Genomic DNA, 13,376 nt, shown 5'->3' on the forward strand with positions numbered 1-13,376 from the left:
TGGAGAGGCAATTAAAATCAGGTTTTCCACTTTGGCCCTGGTCCAGAATTCCATGACTCTTCCATGACTTTCCATAACTAAGCCAGAGTGCTTCCATGACCTAAACATGTTCTTCCTTCCTGGTTTGTTAATGTTGTTTTTCAGTCTGGTTTTCTCTCCAGTTGGCCTGAACACCATCTAATGCAATGAATGTAAATCACATTGGAAAGCACATTCTGCTATATTCCTGTAATGTGACCCATTTGTAAAATTCCCTAATATTCCCTGACTTGTCCAGAGAATTTGTCAAATTTCCTGACTTTCCCTGTGTGCAATACACCTCTCAAAATTCCATGATTTTGCAGACATTTTGCAGAAATGTTGGAACCCTGTAAAATATTAGGGCATATATAGGGCAAAAAATCTGTCGCAGCTTCTCCAAGGTGCATGAATCCAAAAGAACCAAAAGAATGATAAAATCCAGCTACTCTTTGAGGAAAATTAACAAAGCTAAAATATTAAAACCAACTTGTTTCAGCTGCAGCTGTCTTTGTCAGGGATACAGGATTGCATGCATAGCTACTGTAACTAAAAAATATATTCAGTGACTACTTACTAATCAAGCAGAAATGTTTGTTTATGGCAATTATAGTAATGTCTCAAAATGAATGTAGTAATGATTCATTGATATTAAAACATTACATGTAGCACCTTTTATTGTAAATAAACAACTTCACACACCCATTACATTACCTTCCCTCTGTGTGTTGTAATCCCGTTCCGTACAACCGCTCCTGGGACCTCCGACCTTTCCTGGGAGTCCGTCCTGCCTCGGGATGAAACCCCCTGGTGCTGCCCAGCATCATGGTTTTCCCAGCGGGCAAAACCTTTATTCTTAGAGGTCTTCCGGTGGGTCCGGTACCTCATTTTGGGGAAGGTGTGGGAGCCGCCATCTGTGGCCCCCCAGCTGTGTTCAGGCCACAGGGGCTCGGTCTGGGTGGCCTGGCTGGTGGTGGCCCTCTGCAAGCGCACAGAGATCCGCTGAGCCGAGCCTGTCATCAGGGTGATGGACTGGCTGTCCAGAGCTGGACCCGGTGATGCCACTGCTGGGAATTCAAATACCTCGTCCTCGTCTGGAAGACAGGCGCAGGTGTAATTATTAATATGTGAATAAGTAGATGGTACACACCTGAGTGTGCTAATGAACACAGCAATTAAACTTCTAATCCAAATCTGATACGTAAAATAAACTTCATCTCAAGTTACGATGATAATCAATTACAGGGACTGGACAAAATAACAGAACCTCTAACAATATACACTGAATGTACAGAAAAAAAGTGCACTGATGAGGTGAATCCAAATAAAAGCCATCGTCCCTTTTTAATTTCCCTTATTAAATTCCCTTATTAAATCTACACCAATTACAAAGAAGAAGATGTAGATAACGAGAAGCAGACGAGTTTGAGAAGGATTTTTAAGCTTTGAGACAATTGGGATGTGGATTGTGCAAAAAGGGCTGCAACTCCATGGGCCTCATGTATCAATACGTTCGTTAATTTGTGTGTACCTTTCTGAGTAAACTTATACAAACTAAAATCTTACACCGCATTCATCAAACATTCAGAAGCACCTGTTTTCAACCGTCTTCATGTGCCTATTTTGATAAATCTCAGTCACTTATAAATGGGAAGCAAATTCACAAGACCTTAATTATCCTGTATTAACATAATGGCATCGCCTCAGAAATGCCATAGGCAAGGCAAAGGAGAACACCCACAAACTTAATCTTTTGGACTGAAATGGCATCAAAGAAAGTGAAAAAGAAGAACCTCAGCAATGCAGAAACTGAGGTAATGCTGAGTGCTGTTGAAACAAACAAATAGGCCTTCCCTTCTGCAGCAGCAGCAGTGGGATACGGTCAGACAAATGGAAGGAGGTGGAGACAAAGGATTTCCGAACAAATCAGTTCGTGAATTGCTAGAATTAGGCCCGATATGTCCCTAATACTTATAGATTCTGTGTATAAATAGTACCAAATAAGGAGTAAAGCCAGAACAGCTTCAATCCTTGGAATGTCGTCATGTAAGTTCAGTTCAGCCAAAACTGTGGTGGGATATTAGAACTTTCTTCAAGAAAGGAAGCCTCCTGTTCTTTGAGGGATGAAGGAGGTAGAAATCTACTTCCCATAGATGTTTAGATCTGGTGGTTGGGGAGGACATGGAAGGAGTTTGACTTTATCCTGGTGTTCATGAAACCATTCTTGAATTTGTTAAGCAGTGTGTATGGGGGCATTATCATCTTGGAATATGGGAACATCATGAGGGAACATTGTTGACACCCAAGGGTGCTCCTGGTCCTGGACCTAATGACTACCAGTAGATGGCACTATACCATTACCGATCCACCACCATGTTTACAACAACAAACATTGCGGGTTGAAGGCTTCCTTTGTCTTCCAAACAGAAAGCCTTCTGGATGGAGGAAAAAGGCTGAAAGACTCATCAGACCAGATTACTTTTTTCATTGCTCAGGGCTTCGGGTTTTGAGCTCCAGTATATGTATCTGTGTGCATGGCCTTCAATGAAAGTGTTTTTAGTGAAAGTGGTGAAGCTTGGTAAAGGTCAATGTACAGTTTTTGTTGAGACTATCACAGTTGTTGGTTCAATTCTGTGGTAATTTGAGTCTGTAGTTTTGTGGTGTTTAGTGATTATCTTCTTAAGTGTCCGCCAATCCCTGTCTCTGAGCTTCGACTTGTGACCACTGTTCCTCTTTGCAGATGCAGCTTGTCTGTGTCATGATTTTCCAAAGTGTTTCCCTGGCCACATAAAGTTATTTTGCAGTTTTTGCGACTAATGCATCAGCAATTCAGGTACTATTTGGCCTTTTTGGAACTCTGTTAGCTGCACATTGCTTTGAAAGCTCACATATAGACCTGAGACCTCTTTCAAAGTTAAAAGTGGTTGTTCACGTGGTGTTTCCGCTATTTTGCTATATTTCCGCTATAATTCATAATTACCTTTACACGTGGGCAGTGCTGGACTGCTGGGGAGCGAGCTGTGAGTCAGTTGGGCAGGGGAAACACTGCCTAGAGAGGTAGAGCGCAGTAGCTTCCTACATGCCAGCACCAGCAGCTCCCGGCACTGTTTATGGCAGTTCACTCCACAGTCTGCAACACAAATAAAGGAACATCAGCTTACATTCTAAATTAAAAGCAAAAGTATCTGCATCAAGACAGGGAGCTAAAGTCTTTTTTTTTTATTGCCAGTGGAGCCCACATCTCCATGTGCTGATGTGTCTACTGCTCTTGCTAGTTTTCACTGCAGCTGCATTGAAAGATACTTTTTCCATTTCACATGTGGCTAGCTAGTAAAGGATTCATTTCAAGTTCTCTGGTTTCAGGTTTAAGGCAAATCACCCTCACGCATAAAAAATATGTAAGAACTTTGTCATGTGGAAACGGAAATAATCTAAAAACCTGGAAATGACAACAACACTTGAGAGGACTATATGCTGTAGATGAGTCAACTGGAAAAAAAGTCTTTAGCTCACCGTCCCAATACTTATCCTATTGAGTAGTTCTAAATGGTTTATGGTAAGTCACCTACTTGATGACTAGCATAGCAGATTCTGTAGCTAACAGTAGAGTATAACACATACAGATACGTAGGTATTCTGGCTACACATAACCAGGGTTTAGAAGACAGATAACCTACTAGATATCCTAGCTGAACTAACCACTTGGAACCTAACTGCACTAATGATGCACACACAACAAACATATTGGATACACATAACACGGTGCTGTTATGTATCCAGCTGTTGCATGTTGTATGCAGTTGTTCTTTTTCAAATCTCAGGGTGCTTTTGACAAAATAAGCCACTGAAAGTGTACCTTTGCACTTGTAGCCCTGTTTGATGATTCCCCAGAGCTGCGGGAGCAGGACCAGAAATGTGGGGAAGGGGGAGATGGGTACAGAAAATAAAAAAAATTATAATGTTAGAAAATGAAATATGGAAGCATGTTCACACAAGAAATGTGGGCTACCCACTGGGTCATAAACAGGATAGAATCACTCACAACACTTTAAGTACATAAAGAAAATGTAATGGTTATGTACTGTGTGTGTATATGTGTGCCCACATGTACACGTGTATTGTTTGTAGGTGTTTGATTCCTTATCATTGATGTTATTCCTATAAAAATAGAAAGCTAGCCTTGACTGATCTGCCACAGCACAATTTACATGTATAAGGTAGCATATGCATTCACTGGCAGTGTCTGTTTTCTTTGATGTAACATAGTTGCCTTTAAAGGAACACATAGAGTTTTCGGGAGATTGGCCCATTGGCAAACTTTGCCATTAAGTGATGAGAACATAGACACCAAATTGTCCCTGGTAATTTGCTTTGGTGCTTCATGCTGACACTTTAGCATACACTATGTTGAGTGACAGCAGACCACTAGCATTATCCAAAGTAATAAGTCTGACCTTTTAGCAATAAAAAGTTGTTAATGTTTTTTTTTTTTTATTATACAGCATATACATTCATGAATAAAAAACAAACAAACCTCAATTTAGCCAATGTGGCTACATTTACTTTTGGAAATCTTTAAGGTAAGCAACCACATATTCATCCACTATGCAGTGATTTTTAGTGTCTCTTATCACCCACCACCTTCACTTCCTATGTAAACAGGGAAAGTAGTCCCTAGTAGTCCACTAGTTTAAAATAGTAGGCTATTTTTGTGTAATAGCTATTTCATGAAAATGTTCCGATCTTCTACATAAAAATTGCAAACATGGCTGCATATCATCAAAGCTGCTTTCTCATTTTCTCTTGATATAAAGCTAGTGGCTAATGTCACTCAATATAGTGTAGGCTACGCTAAAGTGTTAGTTAGTTTAATTTTAATTTTCCATGTGTCACATGCTATATCTCAGCATGCTACAAATACGGGTCAAAACAAGGAGACATATTTGTTACTGAATGGCTGTGAGGAGGACAGTATCATTTGTGGGGGACAAGACGTTTACTGTTGCCTTGTTTTTTTAATTTGACATTGTTCTCTCACATCACGAAATGTACTCAACACATAATTGGCCATGTCTTTTCAAACTTTCAATTCAAGGAAGACAATAAGAGAGATCAGAGATACTCACAAATCCAGCGCAATGTTCACAGAACGTCGGCTTCAGGTATGTCATTTCCTGGAAGTTGTGGATGAAACCTGGGCCCATCTTACATTGGAGGAGCGGGTTCGCCCGCAGGAAATACGCTATCATCTCATCCTTACTGATCAGTCCATCTCTGAGAGAGAAATAGGGTGAGACAGAGAGACAGAAAAGAAAGGTGGATGAGAGGAAATCAAGAGGGAAAGAAGGGAGAGAATGAGAGAAAGGAGACATTTACAGATGTTAGTGGTGTGGTTGTGTGGCAGTACTACCTAGTGTTTGGCATTTATATGTACTTAAAGGTTTGGGTCAGGGTTGGGTTGAAAAATATTGTTATTTGCAATTAATTATTAGGACTTGCATCAAGTACTTGCAATGTTGCACACTCACTGGTCTTTGTCCAAGACGCAGAAGGAGTCTAGGAAGGGAAAGTTGGCGGCAATGCTCTCAAAGTCCTCTTGAGAGATATAGCCGTCATGGTCATGGTCATAATTCCTGAACACAGACTAGACCAGAAAAGAAACAAATTACTCATATAATATTTCACGCAAATCTCTACATCGGTCTAATAATGGACTACCAGTAATTGTTTTGACGGCTACTTTGTATTAAGTGGGACAAATGCAGGGAAATAACAAATGTGACATGAAAGGAAACCAGAAAATGTGTACATACTTACTAAATAATTGGTTGCGGCATGAACAGCCTCTGCTTCCCATTTCCCCTTACCCCTTTCCATTGTTTTAATCAGTGAAATATATATATTAAGGATGGAATAGCCAATTCATCAGCAGGATCTATCTGTGTCTGTTTCACTACAAAACATTTTCCTCAAGCGTTCAGTTCAAAAGGGATGTTGTCTATTGATTGGAAAAGACGCCTACTCCAGAGATGGGGACTCAAGTCACATGACTTGGACTGGAGTCAGACTCGAGTCACAATTTGAATTGCTTGAGACTTGACTTGATGCATGAAGAGAAGACTTGAGATTTGACTTGACTTGGGTTCTGGTGACTTGGGACTTCTGGTGACTTTGACTTGTACTTTGATGACTTGAAAAGGTTTCTAAAGTCTTGACAACAGATCTTGTGTTTGTGTAAATGAGTTAGATTGAAAGTGATGAGATTTGTTCCACCAGACTGAATTTAAGTTCTGTTTTCTGAATTTGTATGGAATGATTGAATTTATTGAAGTTGAAACTGATTAATCAAACTGAGAAATCAAACTCATGATGCACTTACCAAGTTTTATACTATTAAAACCATATTGCATTGGAAAGTCCTAGATATTTAGTTTTCTTTAAGATATTAAATTGATACTGGACTCTTGATTTGTTCTGACTTGACTTGGTAATCTACATTTAGACTTGGGACTTGACTTGAGACTTGTGCCTCAAGACTTGAGACTGACTTAGGACTCGAGCAAAGTTGACTTGGTCACATCTCTGGCCTACTCACATCCACCACCTTCCTGATGTGTTTATTGACCACGGAAGGGTCCGGTTTGGTGGTGACACCCGACGCCCAGTCCAGCGGGGCCAGGGGCTTGTTGGGAGTTGTCGGAGAGGTAGGCTGTGGAGAATTAAACACATATAGAGGATTTAGAAATAGTAAATGGTCCATCACACCACTGTTCCAGATTTCCAACAGTACAATTGGTTTCAAGTGTGAAGGGGCAATAAGCCCCTAATTTTTACTGTACCAAAGCACAAAATGACCATCATCTTTGCGGGGGATTGACAGGGTTGTTGGTTAATACCAATCAGGGCTTGAAATTAACACCCGCCAACCCGCCAACCCGCCAACCCGCCAACCCGCCAAATGCGGGTAAAAATTTACTGTGGCGGGTATCATTGTAAAGTTACTAGCCAATTTGGCTGGTAATGAACCAAGCTCTAAATATTTGAAGCAGGCTGTGTGGTAGAATCGATTGCGCGAGACTGCGAGTATACAAAGCAGTGTTGCCAACTTGGCGACTTTTCAGACCCCCCTGGTGACTTTATTTCTCAAAAGCGACTAGCAACAAATCTGGCGACTTTTTCTGACCAATGAAGCAATGATAGTGTGTTGAATCCCAAAGCATTTGGCAATAAATTGGTACGGCTGATGCCGGTTTTCTCTACTTGATTGTCTAATCCAGAGAGGTCTGACGATCACAGCGTTTCCCACACACAGCGTAGTTCCCTCCCTCCGCTGAGAGCAGGGACTGTAGGATAGGGTCCACTTGTAATTGCTACCGGTGTACACCGAAACTGGCCCGGGTGGGCGGAGTCAGCACTTATATTAAAACGGGCTACGCCGCGGCGTGCACAACAAGTGCAGCATTATATATTGATATGCAAATTATCGTATGACATCATCTGGCGACTTCTAGCGACTTTCTGAGCAGCCAATAGCTACTTTCCTTGGAAAAGAGTTGGCAACACTGGGGATAAAAATGAAAACAAAGGAGGGGAGAAGGCGAAAATGAGGACATGTAATGCCAAATGGCGATTGGGTCGTGAGTGTCAAAGACCACGAAAACTGCGAAGAGTGACCTCCAGAGCTTGACAATCAAGCAGGCCAAGACAGTGTCGCCGTTAAGAGCCTTGTATCGATGAAATCCACACAATTCGAAATCAACGCAATTTATGAATATCAGTGAAATACTGTAATTTATAGATTTATTATGCTATATCTTTTATTTTTACTAATACGTATGCTTAAATTAACCCAGTGGCACTCATAATCTGGTTTATTTCAAGAAAAACATTTTGGCTAGTGGAAATTCCAATTGGCTGGTAACTTTAAAATCTAGTAGCCATATTGGCTGGTGATCAAAAAAGTTAATTTCAAGCCCTGATACCAATGATTCAGTGATTGGTTTGCCAGGTGCTGAGATTTCTGGCTTTCAATACTCATTTTCAACTGCTCAACAATGACACTATGACACATGACAGATATGCTAAACAGAAATATTTGGAGAGTGTATTCATACTGAAGAACAGCTAGTTGACTTCAGTTTGGAGCACGTTGATAATGCCAAGCATGTTGCGTGTAATAACATGACAATGATATTTCACTTTGGTAGAACATTTTCACTATTCAGCACAAAAACTCCCCACCCACTGGAGTTTCAAGACACTCAAACCCCCCCGCACTCACATTTTCAACTGCTCAACGATGCTTTTTACAGAGACTTGTGTAGGACACAAGTTCTATTAATGTTGTTGCAATTCCTACTGGTCACTGATAGATTATGTAATGCCCCTTTAAAGTACAATCGCTTGAAAGTGGATTTTACAGGACAGTCACAAAACATTTTAGAACAGCATAAAAACAGAAATAGAAAATAGCATCAATAAGAAGGAAAGAAAAGTGGAAATGGAAACGAGTGAGAGAGAAATACGTAATGCCAACCATTTCAAGATCTCTTCAACTGAAACTTACCAGTGATTTGGGGTTACGTGGTTCCCTTAGCAAAGATAGCTCATAAATCTCATCTTCTGTGTAATAAAGGTCTAAAGAAAGCTGAAAAATGGGAAGACTGAGGTTATAATTAGATCAAAAATCAATGAGCAAGTGAGAGTGGCATAGTAGAAGCATGCACTACTTCACTGCATATTTGTTGATAAACCTAACATTCACAACACACCCACCAATGATTTTGTCCCTCATATGTGACATAGATCTGATGTTTTGAATCAGTGTGAACAGGAAAAAAAAATGCATGGAATCTGATCTTTTCATTTCTGATTTGGACCACATTCCATTCATATGCGGTCCTAAATCTGATACATGTCTGATCCGTGTCCATGCAACCGCAGTCTGAACTGCCAGGTCAGAATTCATGAAACTAGAGGGGACATATTTTAATTGACCACTGTTTGAAACAAGTTCAAGAGAAATGGCTGAATGGGGCCACAACAGAACCAGGCTACAGTATCAATGAAAAATCAAGAGCCTCCACAGCAAATTTAATAATAAATAATAATCTAATAATAATTTAATCAATCATTTTGGTGGCCTCCCTGAGAGACTGTCCAGACGTGGTCATTTCAAGGTCGAGGTGGATTCTAGGTTTTTTTCACCATGTAATGACAGGTTTATGGTTTAATCATTTTTGGTGCAAATATGGTAACAGATTCTTTACATTCAATGATATTTAGCCTAAGCAGAGTTGGAAAGTAATACAATAAAATAAGGCAATCTGGAACCTCCAGATATCCTTTAGTAGCTCAGTTTTCTCAGCATAGTGCAATATTCTCTGGATTTAGATATATTTCGGCTTTCTTTTTTCTTCTTTCTGGTTTCTTTTTTTCCCATCACTGACTTCCATAGCTTCCCATAAGTGCAATCCCTCAGGTTCCAACAGAGAACTACATGCACACTGTACAGAAAAGGGACCTATTGCTAAAAAAGATAATTTAGGCTGCCTGTGGTGTGGTAATCCCTCACCGTTAGCAAATAGATGAGGTCCATGTTGGGCTCCACCTGGGCCACAGCGCTCTGCAGTGATGCCAACTCATTGAAGGTCATGTAGAGCTGCTGCATCTTCACCAGGTTCACCTTACTGCCGTCGTCGACCCAGTCAGGGAAGACCACATGCACCGCTATCAGGTCCTTGAGGTGCACGCCCAGGATGGGGATTTTGAAGCCCTGGCACTCATTGAAGGCCTTGCGGTAGCCGCAGTAGTTGCCGTTGGAGGAAACCAGCTCCGTCATCTCGCTCCAGATCTGGGGCAGGGAGTGGTGTGCATATAGGGGGAGCATAAGGCAATACTTTGAGGATCAACACGATTAGAAGGATTAAGAGAACCATGATATACACAGAACTTGAATTGATAGAATGGTCATTCACATTCAAATCAACGTTCCTGGATGGTCGGAGTGGTGAGCATTTTTATGTGTACCCTTAGGCTAGCTTCCGTATGAACTGACTTACGGCAAGTCGCTGAGGCGAGAGGTTTTGCAGCAAGGACCAAAGCAGTGGAAAACTGGCATTGAATTAAGTTGTCACTCATGTCACCAATATGTGGTGCTCTTTTGTTTGCTGCTGTCTTTTTAGTAGGTCTTTTGACATCTGTGCACAGTTAATAGATGTGTTTATAGTTGAGTTAATCTCAGTTTCAGCCGATGTCCGTTAGCTGTTTAAAGTTAGTGAATGCTAACTTTTCTTCTTCACTAAAGGTAGGCTAAGGCACATTAGTTCATAGCATTTAAGGGATTATTACGTTAAACCTATGATGCTTACCAGCTAGGTTTGCTAATATGCAATGTTGACTAGAAGAGCTAGTGAGAGAAGTACAATCTTTGATTATGCTACGTTAGCCTTGTCGCAAATGTCAGCTTTTAGTTGAGTTTTGACACATCTGAACAGTTCTCAAGCAAGCGTGACACACTTTACGCCTTAATAGCAGACTTGAATTGCCACCATAGAAACTAACCCTTAAAATTCCATAGTCGCCATTTTATGCTGTACTTTTACCATAGCAAACAGTGGAAGGATCATTCTATCCATTTAAGTTCTGTATTATTATACATTTGTTTCTGACCCCGCACTGTGACTGGATGAGAAGCGTTCCATGAGCACTTCTAACCGCAATATACAAACTTGCACTTTATAATTTGAATGGTATCACTCTGCCTTGTTTACATTTTATTTATTCAGAATGAAGCAAGTAAGTAAGAATGTTTATCAGTGAGCAACGGGGAACAAATTTTGTGTGCCAAAATAAAATTATTAAATTGACTGATCTTTGTTTAATGTATTATACTATTATCAATGTTGTATAAAAGCAATGAGAGAGAATGCTATATTGTGGTTATTGCTACCGGTGACAACAACCATGATATAGCACTCTCTATTTATTGCTTAATCATACTCTTATACTGTATTCATGTATGTGTACTGTACATAAAACTCTATCTAAATGCTGGTGTAGATTTACCTTTGTAAACTCTGGGGCCAGATGGGAGTGAGTCTCCTTCAGTCGAGAAATAGAGCTGTGGCTCAGCCCCCCCACCACCGCCATCAGAGTGTTGAAGTTCTGCAGCTGGAGAAGTTTCTGATGAGAGAGAATGAGAGTAATAGTAAAGTAATAGAAAGTAATAATAAATAGAAAGTAATAAAGTAATAATCTTCATTTTCATATTCATATAAATAAATATATGTAAAAGTTATAACCTGCAACCTCCTTTTCATATAAATAAATTATAAATAATTTTGCTATTCTCTATCACTGATTGATATAACACAATAGTGATTCAACCTATACCCAGTTCATGAAAGCTTTTACATTTGCTGATCTAAACACCCGGTGCGCACAAGTTTCTGTTTTACATTTCCGGTTTGTTTGAAATAAATAGAAGAAGAACTGGGTAGTTAGCAGAGAAAGCGTGTGAGCTTGTTGCTCACAGTTGGGTGTATAGCCATATAAATATAGCTAGCTAGCTTGCATGCAAAAAGGCGGCTCTAGAAAGAGGCCCTCGCTCTTTGATTCTGAGGGACTGACACCAAGACGTTTACTGTTCATGTTTTAGATAGTTGAAAATTGTTATCCATGGGAATAAGAGAAATGCACCACCAAACAACAAAATAGACCCAGTATATCTAAGAGCCGTTTGTGTTTTAAGGTGGATATTTCCTAGTATTATAATGGAACAGTCTTAGAGATGTGTATCAGGGTTAGACACATTTATGCAATGACAGAGAGAATTTAAATAGGGGAGAGGAAAAAGTGAGAAGACAGTGATAGTAGGAGCCCAGCGATAAATGCAGTAAAAATTATGCTATTTTTACCTCACTAAACAGTCTTACAAACTCATTCAACATCATTCCGTGATGCAACACACCCCTTCGACCAATAGCAGTGTGGGGTAAATGCTTTTATCCTTGACCCCCGTCCTCCAACCCTCCAGCCTCGCTAAAAAGGTCCTTTGAATTGAGTGTCTATGTGTTCAAAGGAGACTGTTTCACATTAGTGAGGAGACAGTCTGCAATAACAAAGGAGACAGACTCACCATGAGAGCTTGTCATTAGGCCACTGATTCATCCCTTTCAATACTGATGGACGAGTAATGGAGAAGCTCTTTGGCTCTCTAATAAGAAAGAAATGCCTAATACAATTGTCTAATGTGTGCTAGGTAAGATACAATGTATTCCCATCCCCCTATGCATACACGTGCACATACAAACACATGAACAGACACATAATTACAAACCCAGTACAACGTGAATAGCGATGAGACAGCTTTACTGTTGGAGGGATACCTCAAGCACATTTGTTCATGTTCATGTCATTAGTGGTTAGGGTTAGTGGTTAGGTTATGTTCCACTCTTCTTCACCTCTACCCATTTCTCTCATTTCTAGACGTATTCCCATCTTCAAGATACAAAGCGAGGCACCACAGGTGAAAATGGCAATCGGAGTGGTCAATTTTAAAGGCATACTGAGTAGGATTTTGCTGCTTGTAGCTTGTAAACACAACTTTCAAAGTTGACCCCTCCCCCCTGCGGTTGCCGGAACGGTAAAAACCGGTAAAAAAAAAAAAAAGTACAGCGAGGCAAAACGCCAAGCAGACAAGGCTTGTTCCAAAATGAGAGTGAATCTGGGATTTGCTTTCACCCGTTGGAGAATATTTAAGGAGAGGACGATGCGGAGTTGGCCTGTTTTCTGTTGGAAAGGTACGTTAGGTGCCGGTTAGTTTAGCTATCAGCCTTTCTACTACAAGGAAGCTACGCTAACGGCAGCTAGCTGCCAGCTCACGATACACACTAGCTCTGACCAGTTGCTCTGTTTTAGAGTTCGAGACCACTAGCCTACTGCAGCCAGCGTGGCTTTTAGATATAAAACAATTTAGCAGTGGTTTTCGTTGCAGCCGAACACACCTGCTGCCAAAAGGCTGACGCCCAGAAACGTCCCAAACATTGAGAAATAAGAAAATCTAGGCAGAAGGCAGGGTCTCTGCAGACACACACACTGTCACACACTACCAATGGCCCATAAGTCATGATTGAGTTGGATAATTTTTGGATGAGTTTATGCTATTTCAGGGGGGGAGGGGAATCCTGCTCAGTATGCCTTTAGGATAATATAATGTTTTGCCCGTACTACCGTAGTTTCATAAAATATAAAAAACAATCATCAAAAACAACTATAAATTGTTGATTTTGATGGATGTTTATACCAGCTGTGTCAAGTACACCAGGCACAAAATAAGCACAAAAAAAAAAAACCCA

General features: G+C 40.5%; 1 protein-coding gene across 1 annotated transcript in view; it reads right to left on the reverse strand.

Annotated features, from left to right (window-relative positions):
- Window positions 1-13,376, reverse strand: part of rasgrp3 (RAS guanyl releasing protein 3 (calcium and DAG-regulated)) — a 55,434-nt gene that overhangs the window by 182 nt on the left and 41,876 nt on the right. The window contains exons 8-16 of the mRNA XM_071896989.2: window positions 11,086-11,202; window positions 9,593-9,871; window positions 8,585-8,665; window positions 6,614-6,727; window positions 5,547-5,662; window positions 5,145-5,292; window positions 3,875-3,911; window positions 2,999-3,148; window positions 733-1,112 (exon numbers count right to left, since the gene is read on the reverse strand). Of these exons, the coding sequence (XP_071753090.1) occupies window positions 733-1,112; window positions 2,999-3,148; window positions 3,875-3,911; window positions 5,145-5,292; window positions 5,547-5,662; window positions 6,614-6,727; window positions 8,585-8,665; window positions 9,593-9,871; window positions 11,086-11,202 (1,422 nt within the window). The remainder of the gene's footprint in view (window positions 1-732; window positions 1,113-2,998; window positions 3,149-3,874; window positions 3,912-5,144; window positions 5,293-5,546; window positions 5,663-6,613; window positions 6,728-8,584; window positions 8,666-9,592; window positions 9,872-11,085; window positions 11,203-13,376) is intronic.

The sequence above is a fragment of the Centroberyx gerrardi genome, chromosome 15 (genome assembly GCF_048128805.1).
Source record: "Centroberyx gerrardi isolate f3 chromosome 15, fCenGer3.hap1.cur.20231027, whole genome shotgun sequence".
Lineage (NCBI taxonomy): Eukaryota > Metazoa > Chordata > Actinopteri > Beryciformes > Berycidae > Centroberyx > Centroberyx gerrardi.